The sequence below is a fragment of the Rutilus rutilus genome, assembly GCF_951802725.1.
Source record: "Rutilus rutilus genome assembly, chromosome: 2".
In the NCBI taxonomy this organism is placed as follows: domain Eukaryota; kingdom Metazoa; phylum Chordata; class Actinopteri; order Cypriniformes; family Leuciscidae; genus Rutilus; species Rutilus rutilus.
Window position 1 is genome coordinate 32,495,601 of NC_140210.1, and position 26,572 is coordinate 32,522,172.

General features: G+C 35.8%; 2 protein-coding genes across 3 annotated transcripts in view; both read right to left on the reverse strand.

Moving 5' to 3' along the window:
- Positions 1-7,506: 7,506 nt before the first annotated feature.
- On the reverse strand, positions 7,507-15,884 carry hpgd (15-hydroxyprostaglandin dehydrogenase). The gene is made up of 7 exons (XM_084401783.1): positions 15,646-15,884; positions 15,340-15,463; positions 14,676-14,782; positions 13,357-13,453; positions 9,210-9,286; positions 8,779-8,942; positions 7,507-8,087 (listed from the first exon to the last, which is right to left on the reverse strand). Exons 1-7 carry the CDS (start codon positions 15,736-15,738, stop codon positions 7,964-7,966), a joined length of 786 nt encoding a protein of 261 aa, XP_084257909.1. The 5' UTR covers positions 15,739-15,884; the 3' UTR covers positions 7,507-7,963.
- Positions 15,885-16,996: 1,112 nt separating this feature from the next.
- The window catches only part of glra3 (glycine receptor, alpha 3), a 53,271-nt gene continuing 43,695 nt past the window's right edge, over positions 16,997-26,572 (reverse strand). The window contains exons 7-10 of one of the 2 annotated variants that reach the window (XM_084392581.1): positions 22,771-22,985; positions 22,222-22,371; positions 19,928-20,044; positions 17,922-18,273 (exon numbers count right to left, since the gene is read on the reverse strand). In XM_084392581.1, the coding sequence (XP_084248707.1) occupies positions 18,001-18,273; positions 19,928-20,044; positions 22,222-22,371; positions 22,771-22,985 (755 nt within the window). In that variant the 3' untranslated portion in view covers positions 17,922-18,000. Of the gene's footprint in view, positions 18,274-19,927; positions 20,045-22,221; positions 22,372-22,770; positions 22,986-26,572 lie in introns of both variants that reach the window. The other variant, XM_084392580.1, reaches the window with a different exon arrangement.

Consider the following 26,572-nt stretch of genomic DNA (forward strand, 5'->3'; position numbering starts at 1 on the left):
CGTTTAAATGCAAATGAGCTGCTGCTCCCGGCACAGAGGGCAGAGCTTCAACAACTTGTGTCCTTTTACCTCACGCAGACATGCACTGAAAATTTCAAAAATGTGTAGCCTTTTATGTCCAAACCGGAGTCGACAAAGATGGAGAGACTCAAGAAGAAGTTACAACATAGACAACATTTCTGAATGGTTAGTTGATGAATTTATGTAGCTTAGTTATCTTCTAGTCAATATATATATATATATATCAATATAATAAATAATCAATATATATATATATCTTCTTTTTTTTTTTTTTTTTGCAGAAAGTAAAAGTAATTGAATAAAACATGAAGCAATCATGCATAAACTGAAATACAAATCAGTAAGAGGGATAAATAGGAATACTATTATATAATGATACAAACAGCAGGAAAATGCTGGGAGTGCTTCTTGGGTGTAAAAATATGTAAATACCTCCGGTGCTCTTCAGTAAAGGGATCCAGATATATCTTAAGATAGAGATCTGAGGCACTCAGGAGGATGAAGATTAAAAAGCCTTTATTAATCCATGGCTAGTCTCATAAAAACATGCCTACGCGTTTCAGCCAACAAGGCTTTCGTCAGGGCTTGAACGTCAGGGCTATTATATAATATTGAACGTTTTTTTTTTTTTTTTTTTTATGTTTTATTATTTCCTGCTGCCAAGTAAAAAGTTGGAGGAAAAAGTAAAAAAACATATATATATATATTTCTTGATATTAAAATGCAACACTTCATCGAGCAAAACCTATCAAATCTGTGAGGCCAAACCTTTTCCCAGTAAGAGATTTGAAAACAGATTGTTGCTTAGTAGGAGCACCATAACACTATTAAATGTTTCAAAACCAGCAGTTAATTGGCTGTGTTTTTTTTTACACTATTCCTTTCTCGATCCTTTCCTGTCCTGTGCTGATGCAGGCTTTGCCCCCAGCGAGAATCGAGCTAGAAACCTCAATTCGCTGGACGGGTGATACAAGGGAGTGAGGCATCCTAGAGAATATGCAGGCCGGCCTGATGTTTTGTATGCCATTTAATCTGAGGTGAAGGGGTGTGTCTTATCACAGCTTTTAGCTTGATTTGTTGAAAAAACTCTATTCTAGTTTTGTTTTACAAACAAAGTTGACCCAAAAATTAGATTCTTTAAAAAAAGAAAACGGTGGAGCATAGTGACTCATAGTGACTGCTTCTGTGAGCAGTTATATGTACTGAATACCGTAGTGAGGAGGTCACTGCAATTTCAAAATTTGGTCTGTGATAGAAAATAACATTGCATTTATGAGAAATAGCAAGGAGAACTGCTTGCTGCAATAAAATATTTAGAAGGTACTTTTAGTGCTGGCACACATTTAAGTGCTGTGGTCTATTTCCATTTAACTTTCCATTTAAGGCTTATTTCTTGCTGTCAGGTCACCGTGAGTCCCTTAGCTTATAGTCAGAGACATGGGGGTACTATAGCCCCCTCGGCCCACTCTGTAATTTGTCCTGGGTGACAGTTGCTTGTAGTTGTAAACGATGTTTGAAACACTTAAGCCCCACCAGGACTGCTGAAGAATTACACACAAAGCATCTAGGCAAATAAACAATGAAGTATAGTGGGTCTAGACATCTGCACAATATGAAACTCCCGAAGAGATGCATGTGAAATACAGGAATCTCTAACAAAATGATAATCCACAGTACAATTTGTATCTTTAGCAACTTCCACAATAACATTTTTGCTTCAGTGTTAGCTTCTTTTTTTTTTTTTTTTTTTTTTTTTTGCCTTTAATGCCACAAACAGAAGGCCTATTTGAAAAGCATAATTTAGCAATATTGTATACAAACACTGGAGTTTGAATCCTTAGTTGGATCTGATACCCAACAATATACTTTTACAGTAATGTAATAATGAAGTGCTCACAAATGTTCACAGATGTTGTTAGAATGCGGTACTGTCCAGATGTCCACACAGACTGTGGGACTCAGTATGACACAACGGCAGCTTCACAGAGTATTTCAATTAGACACAGTTTTAACAAGATTTGATTTAAACTCTTTTATTTTTCCACAGAACATTTGTTTTGGACTTGACGAGCAATTTCTGTCTAACATGGTTTCTCAGTAGTGGTTCTTTCTGTTTTGATAGAGAAATGCAATTAAATAATGTTTTGGAAAATAATTTAATGGTTCTTCATACATACATACAGTGGGGAGAACAAGTGTTTGATACACTGCTGATTTAGCAGGTTTTCCTACTTACAAAGCATGTAGAGGTCTGTAATTTTTATCATAGGTACACTTCAACTGTGAGAGACGGAATCTAAAACAAAAATCCAGAAAATCACATTGTATGATTTTTAAATAATTAAGTATTTGATCACCTACCAACCAGTAAGAATTCCGGCTCTCACAGACCTGTTCGTTTTTCTTTAAGAAGCCCTCCTGTTCTCCACTCATTACCTGTATTAACTGCATCTGTTTGAACTTGTTACCTGTATAAAAGACACCTGTCCACACACTCAGTCAAACAGACTCCAACCTCTCCACAATGGCCAAGACCAGAGAGCTGTGTAAGGACATCAGGGATAAAATTGTAGACCTGCACAAGGCTGGGATGGGCTACAGGACAATAGGCAAGCAGCTTGGTGAGAAGGCAACAACTGTTGGTGCAATTATTAGAAAATGGAAGAAGTTCAAGATGACAGTCAATCTCCCTCGGTCTGGGGCACCATGCAAGATCTCACCTCGTGGGGCATCAATGATCATGAGGAAGGTGAGGGATCAGCCCAGAACTACACAGCAGGACCTGGTCAATGACCTGAAGAGAGCTGGGACCACAGTCTCAAAGAAAACCATTAGTAACACACTACGCCGTCATGGATTAAAATCCTGCAGCGCAGGCAAGGTCCTCCTGCTCAAGCCAGCGCATGTCCAGGCCTGTCTGAAGTTTGCCAATGACCATCTGGATGATCCAGAGGAGGAATGGGAGAAGGTCATGTGGTCTGATGAGACAAAAATAGAGCTTTTTGGTCCAAACTCCACTCGCCGTGTTTGAAGGAAGAAGAAGGATCAGTACAACCCCAAGAACACCACCCTACCGTGAAGCATGGAGGTGGAAACATCATTCTTTGGGGATGCTTTTCTGCAAAGGGGACAGGACGACTGCACCGTATTGAGGGGAGGATGGATGGGGCCATGTATTGCGAGATCTTGGCCAACAACCTCCTTCCCTCAGTAAGAGCATTGAAGATGGGTCGTGGCTGGGTCTTCCAGCATGACAACGACCCGAAACACACAGCCAGGTCAACTAAGGAGTGGCTCCGTAAGAAGCATCTCAAGGTCCTGGAGTGGCTTAGCCAGTCCCCAGACCTGAACCCAATAGAGAATCTTTGGAGGGAGCTGAAAGTCCGTATTGCCCAGCGACAGCCCCGAAACCTGAAGGATCTGGAGAAGGTCTGTATGGAGGAGTGGGCCAAAATCCCTGCTGCAGTGTGTGCAAACCTGGTCAAGAACTACAGGAAACGTTTGACCTCTGTAATTGCAAACAAATGTTTCTGTACCAAATATTAAGTTCTGCTTTTCTGATGTATCAAATACTTATGTCTTGCAATAAAATGCAAATGAATTACTTAAAAATCATACAATGTGATTTTCTGGATTTTTTGTTTTAGATTCTGTCACTCACAGTTGAAGTGTACCTATGATAAAAATTACAGACTTCTACATGCTTTGTAAGTGGGAAAACCTGCAAAATCAGCAGTGTATCAAATACTTGTTCTCCCCACTGTACATACATACATACATACATACATATTATATATATATATAAACAAACACACACACATATATGTATGTACGCATGTATGTATGTATGTATGTACATACATACATATATATGAGCATTGTTTTGGATTTTGTCCTGAGGGGGGCGCCAATAAACTATCAACACACTGTCAGAGATTAAGACTTTATTTGTGTAAAATTAATAACTTTTAGATTATATTTTGAAGATTTTATTACAGATCAAATTATCACCTTTTCATGTCACCTTTACCCCCCCCCCCCCCCCCCATAAGATTACACCCAATGCATGTGTTAAAGTTCCTTGGGTGACCAAAAGCAAAACCTGTGCAGAGATCACACTAAATGTTGAAGACACAAGGAAGCACTCAACCTCGATTACTGATGGAGGAGTTCCAAAACACAATGAAACTTTCAGTGGAAGAAAAGTGCTGCTGCTTTGTAATGAATCCCTTTGCACATTGATTGCCAAAGTGAACACGATTTACACGCACCAGGTTCAGGAAATGACCAAGGCCACTGGAAGTTCAGTACTTGCCTCTGTAACCTAGAGCTGTTTGTTTTATTTTCCAAAACAAACAAAAAAACAACTCAATTAATATTTTACTGTGTTTGATTACACACAGCTGACATACAGTGAGGCAAGTCATTCAACACACCGTTTATCTCATGTCACAACTTCCTGCCTACAATATGCTAACCGAGCTGCATATCTGCGTACTAGTGATTACCCAAGCTTTCTTATCTGCTTAACCTGTAATCACACCCCATCCCTCAGGGCCTTCACTGTGATCTCAGTGGCCTGGTTCATCTGGTCTCCTCTCATTCAAATTACTGATAAAAGTTGTTTGCCTAGTTGTAAGACATAATGGAGAAGTCCAACAACCTATGTGTGCAACAAGTACGTTATACAAAAAGATTCTGTACGTCAGCATTAGTTACTGTGATCATGAACAAACTATGTAAACATATACCAAGTTTAAGTGTTGTGTATTGTTTGTCTGTTTATTGCGTTACCGAAACTATTGCATACGTATTTTTTTACTGATTATATGATGAAAACACGTATCTGTTTGTGGTTAATACAAGAATTCAATGAGGAAATGTTTGTAGAATATAGAAAACATACACTTCCTTCAAGAATTCCTCAACATTCTTGACTAGCTCTGACTATCATATAGTCATCATTCAAACATCCCCCTTCCATGCAGCCCTCATAGACTTTCATTTCTGTATCTGCTGTCATATCAAGAAGAGTCACATTCTTGGTAATCTCTGTGATGTTTCATCACAATTTGTAAAGTTACAGTGATACACAAAAAGTTTCTTCTCATCTGCGAAATAGTCGGACACTTATAGAACTGTTCTTGTCCAATTTAACCCTTATGAACCAACTAGGGCATTATATTATTTATGAAACTTTAGTGTAGACTTGGTGACTGTACTGATGTCATGATACAACAAAACACAAGTCCTAAAGTATTTAAAACAGATAAGTCACTGTACTGATGTCATGATACAACAAAACGCAAGTCCTAAAGTATTTAAAACAGATAAGTCATGTTTTGATTGATCAAGATAAAGTGATGCATTCCATGTCACAATATGTACCATTACGGCACCATTTGCAATTAATATGTTTTTGTTTTGACTGCATTTATGGAAAGTTCATGGAAAATATTTATTTTTATAAAAATGTATGATCAATAAATCATGACAACATATGCTTACTCTTACTTTAAGTTATACAAGATTCAATTAGATTTTTTTTTTAAGTAAGTTTAGTATAATTTAAATTGAAATGAGGCAGGTGGATTTTTTTACAGTGTATATCGAACAGCTTGTTAGAATGAAATGGCATTGCTGAAAATAGGAGGAAGCTTTTGCCTGTTAACTAAATTTTAATGTTACACTATTTTAATGGGACACTAAACATTCTATAATAAACTTTGCAACTAAATGTCAACTAATTCTCAGAGTATTAGTAGACTTTAGTGGACTGTTAGGTTAGGGTCATATGGTTGGGGGAGCATCAAAATAAAGTGTTAGCAGATATTAAGTATAGTCTATTAATACTCTAATGATAGTTAACATGCTACTGCAAAGTTACTTGTAGTTAGAATGTATAAAGTGGACCATCGAAATAGTTAACAAATATTATAGTCTACTAATACTCTAATGAGAGTTAGTTGACATGCAGTTGCACAGTTACTTGTAGTTAGAATGTATAAAGTGGACCATCGAAATAAAGAGTTAACAAATATTAAGCCAACCCAATCTCATGAAATGTGTCTCCATTAGCACGCATTGTGTTTATCGTGCAATTTCAAAATGAAATTTTGATGTGCAAAAATTAGTTTTTATGTGCATATGACATGTACTGTAGGCTAAACCCCTTGGGTAGGATTAGTGGTGTGGGGTACGTGTGTATTACATGGCATAAGTGCGTATACAGTCTAATACTCTAATGATAGTCAGTTGACATGCAGCTGCAAAGTTACTTGTAGTTAGTAGAATGTCTAAAGTGGGCCATCGAAATAAAGTGTTACTAAATTTAAACTTGCAGGGCTCATCTACAGTGCTATGCATAAGTTTAGACACCCATGCTAAAGTTGACTAAAAAGAGGAATAAAAAATCATCTTTTGGAAATTGAACTTAATGCCTTAATTAAAAAAAATGAGGAAAAATCCAACCTTTAAGGACACCAATTTTCTTTGTGAATGAATAATGTATCGTAAATAAATAAATGTTCTTCCTTAAAATACAGGGTGCATAAGTTAAATTCCCATAGAGGCAGGCAGATTTTTATTTTTAAAGGCCAGTTACTTCATGGATCCAGGATACTATGCATCCTGATAAAGTTCCCTTGGCCTTTGGAATTAAAATAGCCCCACATCATCACATAGCCTTCACCATACCTAGAGACTGGCATGGTTTTATTTCAGTTAGCCTAATAGCTAGTTTGATTTGCATTGAGAGATGATCTTATGGAAAGTACTCCATGCCAGTCTCTAGGTATGGTGAAGGCTATGTGATGATGTGGGCTATTTTAATTCCAAAGGTCAAGGGAACTTTATCAGGATGCATAGTATCCTGGATCCATGAAGTAACTGGCCTTTAAAAATAAAAATCTGCCTGCCTCTATGGGAATTTAACATAGGGGTGTCCAAACTTATGCACCCTGTATTTTAAGGAAGAACATTTATTTATTTACGATACATTATTCATTCACAAAGAAAATTGGTGTCCTTAAAGGTTGGCTTTTTCCTAATTTTTTTAATTAAGGCATTAAGTTCAATTTCCAAAAGATGATTTTTTATTCCTCTTTTTAGTCAGCTTTAGCATGGGTGTCTAAACTTATGCATAGCACTGTATTTCTGGTAATGCGGTAGCGGAGGCAAATGTGCAGATTCCTGGACATAACGACTGCATGGATGTAAACACAGCTGCCAGGTGACACTTGTTTCTGGTTTTCCATTCCAGAACAGTGCAACTTATAAATTAGGCAGGAAAAAGTGTAAACAAATTAAATGAAAAATAAGAACATTGTATACAAAAGAACATTTTGTACAGGAGCTAATCCCCAAGTCTACAAGACGACAAGCAGATTTTAGGTTACGTTTTGGTAAAACAGAGACTATGCAATTTAGCTGCAAGAAACAAATAAAGAAAACAAAAGTATAAAGAAATGATTTGCTTTATGTTTTCAGAAGTTTATTGTTTGATTTATACATTAAAAACCATGGATATTCTCTCACAAATATCTATCTATCTATATATATATATATATATATATATATATGTGTAAAACAAACAAAACAAAAAAGGTTGGTTGAGCACTAATGAGGTATGATAGCCACAAAACAGTAATGAATTAGTAATAAATATGATTTTTTTTTTTTTTTTTTTTTTTAAAGCAATTACTCACAGTACAAAACAATGTTCAAGAGCATTACGAAAAACAAACAGGTTTAGAAAGAGGCCAGCACACCAGTATGCAATCCTTTTTGATTTTCAAAACTGATAAATGATAAACATGAAACACTGTCCTTTTACAAAATCTATACCCTCCCTATTTATTTCCAGGTGGTGTTTGCACTGGACTTCAATAAAATAAATGTTCTGGTGAGGAATAAACAGGACTGGCTTGATTGTTCATCACTCTCAAGCTGAAAGAGGCTCATAGGTGTGGAAGTGAATGCCTTTAGAACAGGTTATCTTCATCACGGCTCCATTTAGGCTTTCGTCTGTTATGATTCGCAGCATTCCTTCAGCAATAAGAGATGGTCTGTAGATATACACACAGACACAACATCATTTTACTATGTTGTCCTGTAGCATTAAGTTAAATGAACACATTTCAGCAAAGAAAGTGGAATTTTATCATGCAAACAACAAGGCGATTCATTTTATTGTGTTGTAAAATCAGTCTATTGGCCTCAAACTTATTTTTTCTATGTTCTTGTCAACATACTGTAACCACATCCTTCATTATGTCTACAGAGAGTTTGAGACAGTCAGATACCACATAACAGACATTTCAGAGGGAAAAAATAATAAAACATCCTCAGATACACCACCAGCACCAGAATAATAGTGCGAGTGAGGCAAAATGCAGAGGCATGAAATAAAGTATCATCTATGTAATACTGTAGATGATTAGTTGGGGTGGAGGTGTTTGATTTGGTTCAAATTTAAGCACATGTCAAAAATAGTGCAAGCAAAACATGCGGTCTAATCCACATTTAATCCGTGGGTGGTGCAAAACGAAATGTCTACATTTCCCAGTAAAGGCAGGGTTAAAGATTTGAAAGCATTCAATCCACTATTTATATTGGAACCGTAAAGGTCTGGACTAGAAACGTATTTGTGCCATTTTCTAGAGAACACTGTTGCTGTCTGCCCAAACAACAGACTGAATACAACAAACAAAGCAAAACTACTAAGACAGAAACAGGTATAGTTCAACTTTAGCTTACTTAAGAACGCCATACTTGTCGATCCTTTGTTTGAATTCATCTTTGTACTTGACAAACTTGCCCATTGTTTCCTCATGCTCCACAGTGCGAAGTAGTGGGGTGTCCACAAAGGCTGGGCACAGTGTGTTGATCCTCACTCCATAATTGCCCTGTTCAGATGCGTCCTGCCGACAACAAAACGTGTCCAAACACGGTCAGCCTAAATTACACACACAGCGCAAAGAATGTGTCAACACACACGAGTAAGAGATCCTATCTGTGAGCAAACACAACTACTCTCTCATGGGGGAAAAGCTGGGCTGTTTAAACCGCACTGGGTCAGCCGGTTTGGTAGTCAGCTGGAATGTACCATATTTTAAGGAAAGGATTTACATATGGTTACGGTAAACTTTACTTAGGGTAAACTGATGAGACAGGATTGATGTACTCACAGCTATGGCTCGTGAAAATCCAATCACACCATACTTTGTTGCTGTGTACACTGGCTGGTGAGGAGAATGGAGAAATGCTGGGAAGAAACAAAACAAACATTAATTCCCCCCCCAAAAAATGTTTTTTTTTTTTTTTTTTTTTTGGTTTTCCATATGACCATGTCTTTTAAGCTCCAGAAATGCACCATAAAGGTAGCATATGTGACTTGAGCATTATACTCCAAGTATTCTGGTATTTGTGTGAGCAACAGGCCCAAATTGAAGTCACTTCAGAAGAAATGAGATGAGTGAGATGTTAACTGCGGTTGAATCATTATGCCAGTGAATTTAACTCGAGAACTAGATCAGGATTTGGTAATTTGGTTGGATTGGCGCTAGGTCAACTCGTTGACTCAACAGTTCCCAAGTAACAACAATTGTTAGGGAATAACGACTACAAATTTTATATATTCCCCATACATTTGAGGAGAAGTGGAATATAGCACATGAGTCATATGGACTGTTTTCATAGTGCTTTTTTGGCTGTATTTTTTTATTTTCAAATTGTTTGGAACAGATCACTATGACCTGTCATTGTATGTAAAAGAGTTGTGTGAAAATTCTTCAGAATATCTTCTCCTCCCCCCCACAGACACATGGGTTTGAAACATGAAGGTGAGTACATGGCTAAAATAAGCATTATTTCTATTTCTTTAACGTTCATGACAACATTATCATCATCATGTGACTGAATGAAAGCTTTTGTAACCGACCAGAGTCTGTTATATGAAAGCGCAATGTTTTCATCTTATTGAGGCTGTAGTAAAACAAAGCCTGTGAATGACTTCCAATTCCTTCGTCATGGAAAATGTCTGGATCTTCCAAGGCTGAGGATTTCTCCTTTAATTCAAGTATGAAAATCCTAATGGCATGTTTAAACTAAAGTGGCTCTTTAGAAACATAAAGAGCTGAGGACAATTTCCTAAACTACTGCTTTAAACTTTATAGGGCAGTTTGGTTGTTTATTGACGTATATGAAAATACAAATTTCTGTGGAAAAGTCACCTATTTTTCCCAATACAATGAATATTAATAACGATTATATTGCAATAAACATAAATTGTATTTTATGTGAAAAGTTATTGGAGACGTCATATAGAACTATGTTTCCTTAGAGCGTTGAGGTTTTGTTATAATAAACAACATTTACAAGCCGCATCAAACTGAGGCAGCCAAGGGACGCCGAGACAGTATTTACAATTAAACAATTCTTGTGTGTTCTGGATGAACAATTCTAAACACAACCGTAATGCACATCCAGAGAATAATCCACTTTGAAGGCTCTGTTCCCAATTCTGGCTGTTTTAACATCTCAGAGACAGTCGTCAAGATTTCTTATCGGTAAACATGTTAATTAAGGGGGAAGATCCTAATAAAAAGTAAACCAAACAATGAAGTCTTACTACAATGACATGTTTCGACTCAGCGTGGTAAATTACTTATTTCAGCTCTCGCCCCCTATATGCACTAAAACCAGATGCATATGATTATCTATTTACCAAAAGAGTAATGTAGATTGAATTATAGAGACTCTATATTAAATACTAAAATTACTTTTGCTCCATGCAGTTATGTGGGTTGGTTTGAGGACAAATCAAAATCATATAATTCATATTATATTTATAATGTTCTTTTTATAGCCTTATCAGTTCTGTTTAATTTATTGCATTTGCTACTTGTGGATGTGAAACTGGATCTAATGCAACTCAGGGAAACTGAGTTGAGAAACTGAGGTTTTTCCTCACAGTTTATGAGATTTGCTCACAGCAATAATGAAAACATGCACAGGTATAAGACAAAATATTTATTTACAATAATAAATGATTTTTATTTTTATTTATTTTTTGTTCAATTGTTTCCTAGTGTCTGATGAATAATTATTTGATGTACTGTCAACATTAATACTGATTCATTGGTGTTTAAGGAGGGTGAAGCAGGCCTATATTTTAACTTAGTCTTAACGTTACTTTCTTACACAAAGTTATGCAATTTAATGTGTGGTTAAACAGCAACAATATCAAGCTTCCAGCTTTGGAAGTGAGGGCAATGAGAGAATGTGAGATCCCTCAACAAAATTCAAAAGAGTAGTTAAGATAGTCACAAAGTGAGAGTTGTTCCACTCACAAAAAAAAGGATAATCACCTGTGTTACATTAGTTAGAAACTTGAGATGCAGTGATAGAAATAAACCATCTTTTATCCCAGTTCTCAGGGAAATGAAAAGGCTGTTTCAAATCCAAAGTCTAAAAACTTGTGGAGCATGTTGGGGGTTATAACAAGTTCACTGTCAGCCATGCAACATTCATCATCCACCATGTACACACACGTATATATACAAAATCATATTCATATTTTCAAAACAGTGCCCAGAATCAGTTTGTCTATGTCCAAACAACTCAGTGTCACCACAACACAGGTATCTGATGGAAGATGGATAACCTTCCCTTTGTTGTCATAATAGTTATGCTGTTGATTTACGATTGCAGTTTTTTCCATCTTCTGGGGTGCTTAAATACATATCTGGTGTGTTTTTTTTTTTTTTTAGTGTGAACTTGGATTTGCTTGTGTGAATAGTCACAAAGGCAAAGATAGAGCACATGGGTTATACAACTTCAAAGCAAGGAGTGTCCCAGTAATGTACTGTAAATAATTAGTGTGAGACAGATCTTGAAATGTCTCACACTTTGCAGTTTCCCAGAGACTATTGAAATGCCTGTGACCAAAAAGTTTTTGTTTACTTTATGCTGGCTCTTCTTTGATGCAGTCTTGGACTTAAAATACCCCTATCATGGTCCCCTACAATAGGTTAACATGCATCCAAGGTAAAAAATAAATTAAAAAAACACTTGAATTTTCTCATAATATACATTGCTGCATCACCTCTTTTTTCACAGTGTCTGAAATGGTTCAATAAAGGATTCAGTCTCTCCTATTTTCACCCCTCCTTTCCGAAAGCCTACTCTGCTCTGATTGGTCAATTGGCCCACTCTGTTGTGAAAGGTCTACCTCTTACAACGTGTCGAAAACGAAACGGCCATGACCATATCTGAATTTCAGCTCCGAGGGTTTCTTCAGCACTTTTATACACAATGATACAAACAGTAATGATGGTGTCGGTTTTACCGTATCAACGACTGGACTTGCTGGCGACTTGTTTCAGGCAGTTCAGAATCGATTCTTTCTTTTGGGAGACAATAACTCCATTTATCAAGCATTTTAATCTTTGAAACTTTGTAGACCTTTTACATTCACAAACAGCTATATTACACACTACATGAAATGTAATATCCGAAAAAGCATAATAGAGAAACTTTAATGCTGCCACCTACTGTGGTGGATGTATTAAGTGTGTTTATCAAATTCTGCTGCATCATATTGTGTTTATTTTATTTTATTTTATTTTATTTTATTTTATTTTATTTTATTTTAAAATTGTCTATTAACAATAAGATGATTCTTGGATTCAATCTCAACTAACTTACATGCATTGTTAATTGTTAACACGTTTGTGCTGTACATGGCTAGCTGCATTTCATTTCATTATGTTGTCAGCCTTTTCATTTCATGCGAGTATATAATTCCAATCACATTTCATCCGAGTGCATTTTTAAGCAGATACTTTTGTAGGTTAAAATGTCTCATTGTGGCATACTGCTGTTATTTTTTGCTTCATGCTCTTTTGTCGTTTTGTTCATATTACATGCGTTCATTTAAAACTACATTCTTGGAAAAAAGGTGTGCCCAAATGACCTGTTATTCTAAAGGTTTTGATTCTTTTACATCTTAATCATCAAGCAAGTCATTTATCTGTAATCTTCGGTAACTGCACAGCATCTATTATGTAATTTATTATTTAGGTGTAATTGTGCTTGTGTCATTTTTCAAAAGTCTGTACCGATCCTTGGCAACAGACAGAACAAAACACAAATATTTGCTTTAGTGCGAGCAAACATTTGACTCATTCTATAGTTTGCTAATGATCATAAAAATACTGTTATGTAACCTTCTTAAGCACAACACTCTGTACAGGCTATATTATGAACTTTTAGGCTAACTTTTTCAAAACAGGCACATATGTTAGACACACAATAAAGTTATCAGTGGCTTACCTGCCATAGATGAGACGTTGATGATAACCCCTCCTTCCTTTCCATACTCTTTACTCATGTGTTCTAGTGCTAAATATGTCCCCTTTATGACGGATGTCTGAGGAAGAAAACAGTTGTATAAATCTACTAGCACATAGTGAACAGATGTTTTCTTAGGAGAGTGAGATTATGTTGACATTGGCCTGCTATTATGAACTAACATAAATACACATTATTTTACTGCATCGTGTCCATTATGAAATCACTCTGCAGGGCATGAATAATATTAAAGATCTGTAGATTATTTCATTTCTTGTACTATTGTGAAATATTTTGGACTAGAAGCAGGGGGTGTAGTATTGTTTTGTGAATTTGTAACTCCTTTCCTGAAGTGTGGTTGAATGTTGTGCCCTTAAGGCACAAAACGTTATCCACACTATCTGTGTAAATCATGTGTTCAAGGAAATGAGGCTAAGTGGAAATGCAACAGTTTGGCATGATCTATCCAAGTGTTTTTTTTTTTTTTTTTTGTAAAAGTGATTTTTAACCCTTAAATGCATACCTCGGGTCTTTAGTAACCGGGGACGTCATTCATTACCCTCTTCCTCATTCATTTTTTTAAAGATGATTTTTTAAAGATCAATTAATTATAAACAATATAACAAGAAAAAAAATATATAAAAGAATGCCTGTTTTCCCATTCATTTTTTGTAAAAATTGTATAGGGTCGCTAACGACACAAGGTGTGTAACAGTGTAATTTTTTTGTACAGAAAATAGAATAATTAATAAAAATTAATAAAAATAATTAAATCTTTGATAACTGAATAAGTGCAAATCACCTTTATTCTACAAAGTGGCAATGTCTGATACACAATGATGAAGTTAGTTACCGCAGGCAGAAAACAAAAGAATAGGAAGTATCATCAGCAAAACTTGAAATGGCTCAGCGATTTACTACAAGTACTAAACACAATCAAATACACTGTCACTTGATTGTGGATCTGGTGAAGAAGCTGTCAGCGATCAAAATATTGATGTTGAAAATGATCGTTTTAAGAATATGTTTGAGATTGCGAAAATGAGCCAGATGCTGAATGTACTGGGAAAGGAGTTCTGTTGAGCACAGTGATGATGATATAAAACATCTGCTCAAACTGAACCCTTCCAAGCTCCAAAAGGTAACAAAATGTGCTTTATTTAATTCTTCTGTAATTGTTATAGCAGGAGAGTTTTATATTATCGAGATCCATCCGTGTTAGATATAGATCCGGGTCTCTAAAGACCCCGAATATGTAATAATGATTGGCAAAACATTCATGCATTTAAGGGTTAACTCACCAAATTTACTTCAATGGTCTTTTCCCAATTCTTCTCATTGTTGATTCCAGCATTATTGATGACAATATCCAATCGACCAAACCTCTCTACTGTGTTTTGAAAGGCATCTAAAGGAAGCAAAACAGTTTTCATGTTTTGATCAATAACAATAGCTCCACTTTTGACAGCATTACAAAGTGTCTGTATCAAAACAAAATGAGCAATCCAGGTAGGCAGCTCTCTAGGTTTTGAAATACAGCCAGTGTCAGCTTGCATGTGCCCTCACCTGACTTGCAGCTGCAGCATTCCACAAAGAAACATTTGATTAAACTCTATAGTAAGTGTGTCGTTAGAAACAAGTCTAACAGGAATGAACAATCTCCTCACCACCGACCCATAAACCCTTGTCTTGGAGAAATATTAACAAAAGACAAAGCATTGATTGTGTTAAAACTTCAAAAAAACTATAACATTCTTCAATGTTGACCTGGGGCCCTTATGAAGGTCTACTATGACCTAATTAACATCCCAAACAATGAGACTCTGTTCAGGAATAAGATGCGCTTCACATACAGGTGCACAGATGAGAAGTGTATCATTGTTTCGTTTAAGAAACCGATTCCAACCTCAGAGAAGATGATAAATGCCCTATAAGTAAAAGCCTAAGTAAAAAGTATGATTTTACCTTTAAGTTTCCCCGAGTCCGTCACGTCACACTGGATAAAAAAACAGTTATCCTGTCCAAACTGACCATCTAGATCACTTTTACATTCCTCTCCCACAGACTGGTTCAGGTCTACCAATGCAACCTGAATTGTCAAAAAGTAAATAAATTAATAACGTAACGCTAAAACAAGTAAACTAACACAAAACAGGCAACTGAAATAGTTTAGATTTGTACAAGTTTTCCCAATAGTTAATTGGATAAATCCGCATTAACATGTCCATTTAAAAAAATTAAATAAAAAATAGAAATTTGAGAAAGCTAAACCTTCGCCCCATTCCCCAGGAGATCTTCCACCACGGCTCTTCCGATGCCTTGCGCGCCGCCGGTGACCAGAGCAACTTTCCCGTGGAGAATCATGCTGCTCACCGCCGGACGCACCGCGCACTGCTTTATGTAGGCGTACAGTCAGATGGGGGCGTGTAGATGCAGTATTACTACAGTAAACATAGACGGCCAGGTGTCGTTTTACAAACTATCATTTACCCCCAAAAGATGATTAGCCTACTAACATTTTTGTGAGCGCTCCGCGCTATAGCTCTTTAATGCCCTCGGCAGCAGTCGAATCCAGTACAAGTACACACACGTAAAGTGAGAAAATGAACGCACCTAAATGAACGAGAGACCAATGATGCTTTTATAAACATCTTTATTTTTCAGTCTTTCTCAGAGGGCGCCTCAGTAAACCTAAAAAAGGAACTTTACACTTTACATTACAGTGTTCATGTTAAAAGTTTAAATACTGACAAACTGTTTTGTGTGGCATAGTATTATTATATATTATTTTTTTTTATAACTGTTGACTTAGCTAGGCTATATGTGGACACTGTAAAGTAGAGTGTGACCAGAAGCCTATTTGCAGATGTACACGGAAGAACATATGCGTCTCACCTGTAACCAACTCTCTTTTAATAGCAGCGAGAACATTTGGACTGACAGGTCAGATTCACATTTAAAAAATGCAGTACAACAGACTTAAGTTCATGCATAACATTTAACATATTAATATGTACAAAACAAATTACAACTGCTCTTGCATTATACTGTAAATGTCTATGAACTTCCTTTATCCATTCCATGGTGAATGTGTGTGCCAAATGCTGATGTCAGATGGTGTTCAAAACACAACATCACAGCTCTATTTGAGACTAGATATGCTTTGATCATTTGTATGGCACAGTTTTCCAGCAGATTACTTTTATTTTCAAAGAAAAGGAAATACATTTCTCTCAGAATTATTATTATCATCATCATCATCATCATGACAAAACAAAACAAACAAACAAAAAATGGTTTAATAAAGTCTGGTCCCAGTATTTTAACTGTTTTGAACAGTATTCAAAGAAAATATAAGTGAACAGATAATTCTGAGTTTCAGTGCTAAAAAATAAATATTGATAATATTGTTAAACATTGTTTCAAATACATTTTCAGTACCCTATGGATAATTGAAATATCCTTAGAAGCAAAATTGAATATGGATCTCTCTTTTAGTTGAATTTAATAGCTCCTTTTTCAAAATCAATTGCCATATAATCACCATACATGCACTTACATTAGTTTAAAACCACTCATTTTTTTTTTTTTTTTTTTTATTAATTACAAAATATTTTTTTTTGCACTTCAATTTGAGTATTCTCAGAAAACACATTGGCTGAGACTCCAGCCCACCTCTTTTCTCCATTCACGAATTTGCAACACATGTCTGACAGAATTCACTCCCAGCCGCATTATTTTGCAGTGGCATCATTAGCTTGAAGTGATTTGCAATGGTTTTCGAACAACAATGCTTTTGTTTGAGAGAAACTTCAGTTGGACTTGTAGAATGGTTTCAATTAGTCTATGGTTACTGACATTACGCTACCCGTTAAAGTTTTGGAAATGTGTTTTCTTGAAGCAGTTAATGTTAAGGTGTTCATAGCTGTAAACAGAATAGTCTTCTCTGCTGGTTCAGGGTCATTCTTGAGATTTAGCTCAGAATGTTTTTGGCCTGGATGCTGGTTTCTAGAGCTGGTCAACAATCAGGTCAGGACAAAATGATCAAGGGTGAAATACGCTGACCAAATGCTAATAAAAGCAATTCAACACTTCCTTATAAAATCATCAAGATGATATATTGTGTTTGGAAATTTGTATAATATACAGTTCTGCTCTTGCACTCTGATATATACTTGCCATTTTTTTAATAGCTGTGTATCAAATATACAACAAAGAACATTGGCAGTGAAGCTGTAAGACAACAGAGTTGACAAAACCAGTGCAGGACACGCATATCTGTCTCTAAAGGGGCTGTAATCGGTGTCGGACTGTGCTCCTGTGTTAAACAGGTGTGAGGAAGCTCTGTCCACTTTTATTGTAGTTTGTTAAAGGACAGGTGTGTCAGAGGCCTTACGGATGCCTATCCATTGCATAGTGAGCGAGCGCAGTGTTCTTGAATGGGTGCACAACACAAACAAACTATTGAAAGTAACCACCGGTCCTTGACATCACAGTTTTTCATAGTCATTTTCAGAATTCAGCATAGATCATGGCAGGAACAGGACTAATAGCATCAGAGTTCAATGATGCAGCTTTACTGTGTTACTTACAGTACTTCCCAAGCTGCATCACGCCATGTTCCATCTATCGCTTATGCACATCCTCATGGCGTAGGATTTTGTACAGAACCCAATAGAAAATATTGAAAAACAAGAAAGCCAGTGGGAATCCGGCACGGGATACAGTGTCGATCTTCTTGGCTCGGTCGATGAAGAGTTTTCTCATCTCCTCATGACTCTTGCTGGCAGCAAGGGCTGGGTCAGAGGGAGTTGGGGCCGCATTGTTAGCGGCTTTGGGCACAGCCCCGTCTTTCCCTGCGTTGGGAAAGCTCAACCGGCTCTCCCGTACATCCTCCTCCTTAGCAATAGGAAAGGATACAAACAGAGAAGCAATCATTACTCTAGTAGTCCTACATTCGCAAAACCTGTTGCTTCCCTCATAGGGAATTTTGATAATAATGTGAACAGTAAATTAGTGTTGGCACTCTGTTTTAGTTTTAAGAGATGTTCGTAACACTTTAAATGACTTCTGGGAAGTTTCTGCCAAAATAATGCCCTGCTGGCATGCATTTTAGTTTTAGTTTTTTACAAAAATCATTAGCTTTCTGTCCTGGTGTCAGCAATGATTTTCAGACAAATTCAGAGGACTTTGGTAGAAAGAGGAAAAGTCTTACATATAAAACACAAACATTATTTTGTACTTATTTTTTCCCCACTAATAAAACATAAGGAAAGATGGCTATGTTGCATTTACTGGAATATACCAATTTAGTAAGCATGCAACTTGTAAAAAAAGCATGCAAGAATTTTGGCCAATGAGACATGTGATGCATATTGAGTGTGACATCAGGTGAAAATATAATTGTATTATTTCAAAGTCATTATTTCAGTGATACTGGACATTTATCTTAATTTGTCTATTTAGTTGATGCTACTTGCATTCATTGGTATTCTGCCCCAATGGTTTAATAAAGTGATAAAGTATATACAATTGTTATTTTATATATATATATATTTCTGAAATAAGTCTCTTGTGCTCACCACAACTACATTAATATAATCAAAAATAGTAATATTGTGAAATATTAGTACATTTTAAAATAACTTTATATATATATATATATATAAAAAGAATTTCAAATTCAAATGTGATGGCAAAGCTAAATTTCCAGTCTTCAGTGTCCACATGATCAGACATAATTATAATATGCTGATTTGGTGCTCAGCATTTTTTATTGAGCTGCTTAATATTTTTGTGGAACATGTGATAAAACATTTTTTTCAGGATTCTTTGATGAATATAAAGTTCAAAAGAACAGCATTCATTTGAAATAGAAATCATTATTTACTGCCACTTTTAGTCAGTTTTATGCGTACTTGCTCAATAAAAATCTTATTGACCCTGAATTTTTTTTAATGATTCTGTATTATCTTAAAATAAACACATTGGGGGAATCTACAGATGTTAGATTCAAATGTTTTTTGTTTTTTTTTCTTAAGAATATAATTTATTATGTCATAACTATCTCTAAATAGACTGGTTTATTTAAAAACAGGGAAACAATTGTTCATTTATAAATACACCAGTGTATACAGTTAAGCATGTTCGTTCAAAATAGATTTAGCCTATGTTAAAATGATACGACTAAATGTGTATACTGTATGTAGAAATTAACATTAACTTACATAAATGCTCTAAAAATAATATCCGAAGTTAGTTCATGATACCAAATGTATTGTCCAATTTAACAAATTGAACCTCAAGTAATGTTCCAAAAATGGAAAAAAGATGCAATCAAATGATTCCATTATCATTATAAAAGACTCAAGTGGCTATTTAGTTAACATTATGATCACTAGTACTCAATGGTAAAATGATGTGACATGCTGTTTCATGAGGGCTGGACACTGAATGAACATGAGGAAGAAGGGGATGAAGAGGAGTGACTGTATCATGATCTCATCAGTCAACCGAAGAGACAGAGATGAAGTGCCGTGCGCTCTCTCTTTACCCAGTCATTGGATTCGTCGAGTTGGCCCATTGATCCGTAAATAGGCTCGGCACTGCGTAGGCCATTGATATGATGCAATGACTCGGTAAGCTCCTCATCAAATGTATGATCGAAAGTCTTTCAGCACAGCAGGGGGATTGAAAGAGAGAAAGAAACACAAAGCATGCAAACTAATAAAATATAATGGCTCACCACATGCAGGATTTCATGCGAGGTCCATAATTAAAAAAAAAAAAAAAAATATTAACCAGTAAGTGGCATTCAAAAATAACTATTTCAGGCATGTACTGTAAAATAATGAAATTGCATGAAAACCGTGTATTCTTTTTAAAAAAATCAAGTGGTTTCATCTGTAAATTGCAACATCCAATATTGTGGCTGTGCCTGGACTGCTTGCACATGCATTTTATAATGTCATTTAAACTTAATGCACTTTGTACCTCTTTTTTTTTTCTCTTTATGAAAATTGCCAGAATGCATATCATGAGTCAATAATCTTCCAGCTCCATAGTGCCAGGGGAAATAACACCCCTGCCCACATGCAATATTAATACACTTCAATAAGACAACATATAAACAGACAAAAAATGGCAATGTGACCTTTGTAATGTTCATTAGGATTTAGCCTTTGTTTGAAATATGTTTGGTTATGAAGTTGCTGTGTATGCCATAAAAATGCACTGAATACTTCTGTCCTCTAGGGGGCAGTGTTGTATATGTGTAGGATTAACAATGTGGGTGTTTCTGTGAGACCAGTGTAAACAAATGTGATTCCAGATGCTTATTTTAACTAAGAGATGCAAATAACTACCTTTTTTGCTATAAGCTATAATAAATAACATTATCAATGATAGACTGTTGTTAATGTGACCTTACATGTTGCTCAAACTTAACATCATAGTTCCAAGTGTAGCATCAGATCAACTCAACAATTGCCTTCCAGAACATACACATTCAATCAGTTAAACTGTGTTTGGCTGTGTATTTAGTATTTATCTGAGCAGAGTCTAAAAGGCAGAGAAATTCTGTCAGTCTCCCAATCATCTGCTTCAGTTACTGTCAAGTTCAAGTGCAGTGACAGTTTCTCCTCATACAGGGCAAAATCCTTCCCATGGGATTTTTCAAATTCACTTTAGTGCTTTGAATGGTACTCTATTGGATTCTGTTTTTTTAGACATATACTATGCTACAGATAATCTTCTTATAAGGTGAATTGTCATAATGACCTTTATTACCATTAATCTAACTTGACAAAGGGTGTGTTTGCCACTGATATTTCAGAGAATTATAATTATAATTATTTTGTTTTTATCTTTAAACCCCAAGTTCAAGAAGGTTATACAAGAGCATATACAATGTCCATTAATTTGATTGAACTAGCAGTCCAAGAGTGCTGCTTCTTGTGGAAATTTTTTTCTTTGGCAGAGCAAAAATAAATATAAAAGCTGTTTCTGTAATATCAGTTATATTTTAGTTCATTTATTTATAAAGCGATTAGTTTTGGTCCTCAAATCTGATTGGCGGAGCTGTGACTAGAGTGCCAAAATAACTGATCAACAGAACGGGAACTTTTACTGTTTGGATAATTTTATATTTGTTGGGGTATTTCAGACAGTATGTCAGTATGTGCATTGGTGGGTATTTGTCAGTGACTCTTTCTACAGGTTACATTTTTTACGCCAGTAGGTGGCGACAAGTGTCTGTCTTAATAAATGAATCCAGAAAATTGAATTCAATGATTGAGCTATTTAATCATATATTCAACCTCACAAGTGACTGTCTATGAGTGAGTCATTGAATCATTCATCCAATCGATTTGTTCTAAAACACAGAATCATTTAAGAACAATGACAACGACAGCATCACTGTTGCAATGATTCTACTGTGGATTTGACTGGAACCATTTTCATTGACGGAGCAAGATCAAACAAGTAAATCAAAATAGTGTGTCTAAAATGTTGCTCAATACTAACTTCCTTTTTTATACAAGTGATATCAGACTCGCAGTCATGCTGTTTTTCACAGACTCAGTGTGCCATCATCAGCACTCATAAATACTTGCTTCAAAATTTCTCATGATTTTTTTATGGATAATAAATAAACATAATTTACATTTGAGTTCTGACTTGTATGTGTCCACGTCAACATGAAAGGTGAGAACTCTGTATTGTCACATACCTTCAAAACACAGGGAAGCAATTTACATCTTATCGTAAATGTGGGTTCACATTAATCAGATGTGTTTTGCATTATTTTGTGACAGATTGCCTGTTACAGTTCAGCTCAGTCCATACCTTTCCAGGCTTCTTCCTTCTCCGTCGAAATCGTAAGAGTTCCTTGTGTTGCCGTGAAACGAAGTTGACTGCAGCATACTCCAACAGGGCAGAAAAGACAAATAGCAAACACACAGCCATCCAGATGTCAATAGCTTTCACATAGGACACCTGCATGGCAGAAACACACAAAAACAGTTGTTCTCAGAGACCTTAATTAGCCTTTGGCTTTTTCATTACAGCCTGCATTACAGCCAAGTCGTTTTATTATTGAACAAAACAGGGACCTTGACAATTGTCCTCAACATCGCTATGAATCAGAGATAATTTTATCTCTGCCGGGTGAAAAAGCCTATTTGCTGGAATGTTTAATTGTGTTACATAACTCAATGTAGCATTTATGCATTTTTAATATGCAATACACACTGCACGCCTGCTTTCACACATGGACGCATTTACACATTCTACTGTGGACTGCATTAATAAATGATAACTGAGAATGAATGGCAGGACAAGAGATGCTTTGAAGATGCTGCAAGGCTCTTACTTTGATGCTTTATGCACTCTGACCTTAGGTAAGGACGTCCTGGATCCAGAGCTCTGAGTTGTCATCGTGAGCACTGTGGTGATTCCCAGGGCGACACGGGCAGGAGCGGCATCCATGTTGATCCAGAAGGAGACCCAAGAGAGGATGACGATGAGCAGGCTGGGAATGTACATCTGGATCAGGTAGTAGCCCATCTGTCTTTCCAAGTGAAAACGTACCTCGATGCATGTGAACTTGCCTAGCAGGAAATAAAGTTGACACAGGGCATAATATGAAAAAATAGAAATAAGGGTTTTTGCTACTAAGCTACTTTCTCAAGACCACATTTACACAACTAATAGGTCCTATTGCCTTGAAATGCTATTGGATGGAATATTTTGTGAATAGGCCTGTTCACCTGGCCATGAACTCACACAACCTGCAAACTTGCCTTGAAGCACATCATCTTCTTTTACTGGACTGAATAAATCAACATTCAAGTAAGTAAAATTTAGTAACATGTATACAGTGCAATGCATAAGTGATTACACCCATGCTAAAGTTGACTAAAAAGAGGAATAAAAAATCATATTTTGGAAATTGAACTTAATGCCTTAATTTAAAAAATTAGGAAAAATCCAACCTTTAAGGACACCAATTTTCTTTGTGAATGAATAATGTATCGTAAATAAATAAATGTTCTTCCTTAAAATACATAGTGCATAAGTGAGTACACCCCTATGTTAAATTCCCATAGAGGCAGGCAGATTTTTATTTTTAAGTATTTAAAAAAAAAAAAAAATTAGGATACTATGCATCCTGATAAAGTTCCCTTGGCCTTTGGAATTAAAATAGCCCCACATCATCACATAGCCTTCACCATACCTAGAGATTGGCATGGTTTTATTTCAGTTAGCCTAAAAGCTAGTTTGATTTGCGTTGAGAGATGATCTTATGGAAAGTACCCCATGCCAATCTCTAGGTATGGTGAAGGCTATGTGATGATGTGGGGCTATTTTAATTCCAAAGGCCAAGGGAACTTTATCAGGATGCATAGTATCCTAATTTTTTTTTTTTTTTAAATACTTAAAAATAAAAATCTGCCTGCCTCTATGGGAATTTAACATAGGGGTGTACTCACTTATGCACTATGTATTTTAAGGAAGAACATTTATTTATTTGCGATACATTATTCATTCACAAAGAAAATTGGTGTCCTTAAAGGTTGGATTTTTCCTAATTTTTTAAATTAAGGCATTAAGTTCAATTTCCAAAATATGATTTTTTATTCCTCTTTTTAGTCAACTTTAGCATGGGTGTATTCACTTATGCATTGCACTGTAGATCATGCATATATTTAGGTACTCTTGAATGCTTTAATCATATTAGATTTTGAGCTTGTAATGTCAATGTTGTAATTTTACAACACTGGGTGAAAGGGGTAACAAAATGTACCTTTCACATGACAAGTTCAAGTTGAATTAGGGGATACATTTTCTTTTAGAATTTGAAAGTGTAGCAATATTTGAAACTATCTGTATCTTACCATTTATAAAATATACCGTAACTGGTCTGGTTCTTTTCTGGGCTTTGCTTGTTTGACCAAATATCTCCTTGCTGCATGAGGGACAAATGTTCTGGAACGTGGGAGCTATAAATGCTATTAGCATGATAAGTAGAGGGCACAATAAGCTAGCCAGGCGGTATTGTGTGAATTCTTTCAATGTGTTGATTGGGATATGAAAAATAACCAGTGTTATTGTTTTTTTATTTCATTTCAGAACCACCAGCCAGGAAAGACATTATCTACAAAGTGCATGATGTGAACTGGAAAAGGAAAATAAACAACCCAGTGACCATCCATCTGATGATTATGCGGATATCATGCCAACAGAATCAAGTCATTCAAGAACACAGACCATGCCCTGTGACAGGTATCGCAGGCTGAAAAAGGATTTTATCAGTCCCAACATTGATTTTTCAGGTCAGGATATCACTAATGATGCCGTCTCCCTTCATACACCACTGGAGTATTTACGAAAGTCTGTGTAAGAAGATGAACAAAATAGAGGACGCTGCAGACACTGTGGTAAAGACTACATCAAACTTTGCAGCAAGTGCAATGTCCACCTTTGCTTCTCGGAGGAGAAGAACTGTATACGTTTGGGACTATTATAATTGAATATGCTATGAACAGAGCTAAATCACCTAAATGTCAAAGTTTTCAGTTTTTGTAAATACAATCTCAACATATTTTTTTATTATTTTTTTCAATTTTTTATGATTTTTCATAAAATATGACTTGTCCAATCTTTAATATTGTGTGATTATTAGTGTATATATAGGCTACTGTTATGGGGCTACATACTGTAAGCAGTACACCCTGCAAATGAACCCTTAGATGTTCTTTACATTTGCTCAGACAGTGAGTGAAATGACTGAAAGTCTGCTACCCAACCGGCACAACGCTGCAATAGTGCAAAATTTCCCTAAAAACGTACTAAAATGTAAAAACAATGTATAAATCCATGTATTTCTGCATTTGAGGCCTCTCACAACAACATGTAAAAGGTGGATAAAAAAAAAAAAAAAATCTAGGGGAGCGCGTGGCACAACCTAACGCGGGGTTAAATGTAACACAGACCTTTTACATAGTTAGTCAGGGTCAAGCAGTTGCGCTTCCGCTCTTTTCCTCTCGCTGCCAAGACGGTCTCCCGTGGATTTGTGGAAAGTTTTGATAAGATTTCGTGAAGATTCTGGACAAAGAGTGTTTTGACACCATGCAAGTACATTTTTTCATCATACGTTTTTTTCGGTTTCTGAGTTGGGTGTGTACGTCACCAAATCTAACTTTATATTAACTTAATCACTGTCTTGTTGGCTAAAACATAGCACCATTTTGAAACATAGCAGCAACTCCTAGCAACTATTAGCTAGGCTTAAACTATTTTTTACACAGCGGGGTTAGTTGTAGCGCAGTGTTACAACTAAGCCGCCAAGTGTACAACGATAATAAAATGAAAACAGGGAGCCTCACATCTTTTCAGGTTTGAGTATTTATTTATATATTTATTTTGCCATATTTACCTTTGTTGGACTTTCACAAACAATGTTGGAATTTAAATGTCAAAGTATGATTTTTTCATATTTGTTAACTATGCATTGATCACTTGTTTATGTATTAAAAAGCCTTTTTTGTTCATGCAATAAACCCTTTAAAATGTGATTTTGAGCTCGTTTTTATTATTATTACTGTTATTATTAATAATAATAATTTTGCAGCTGCCACACCCAAACATAATTCAATAGCAATTACAATATTTGATGATTTTGTTTATTTATTTATTTATTTATTGCAAAACTGTGCAGCCCTTTCATATATCTCTATCCATGATATTGATCCATATAGAAGGATGATTGGATGAGGGATGGATGTATGGATATCTATCTGTACAAACAATATCAAACTATACAGATAAAACCGTACTGAATTATGTGTGTTACACACAAGTGTTACAACTAACCCCTCTGTCTTTTATAATTAACACAACACAATTAACGCATATGGGGTAAGTTGTAACATTTGCACTTCTGTCACTTTCAGTGCAACTGTACGAAAATGGTAGGTCCTAGAAAAAAAACTTGTAGCAGAGATGTGTATGTTGCTTGTGTAAAAAAGGATTAATTTAACTTAATTATTTTTTTTTAATAATTGAGCCAAAACCCAAATGTGTTAGGTTGTGCCCCGCGCTCCCCTATATTTGGGTCTTTACATATTTAGTCTAGGAAATTTGGAAATGAGGAATGTAAGTTGTCCAACACATTGCAAAACCATGATGCCACAAA

Coding starts and splice junctions, on each gene's coding strand:
- hpgd (XM_084401783.1), bottom strand. CDS start 15,738: ATGATTCTCCACGGGAAAGTTGCTCTGGTCACCGGCGGCGCGCAAGGC. Junction 13,454..14,675: donor AGACCATTGAAGTAAATTTG/GTGAGTTAACCC, acceptor TTTCTTCCTCAG/ACATCCGTCATAAAGGGGAC. Junction 8,943..9,209: donor GATTTTCACGAGCCATAGCT/GTGAGTACATCA, acceptor TGTTGTCGGCAG/GACGCATCTGAACAGGGCAA.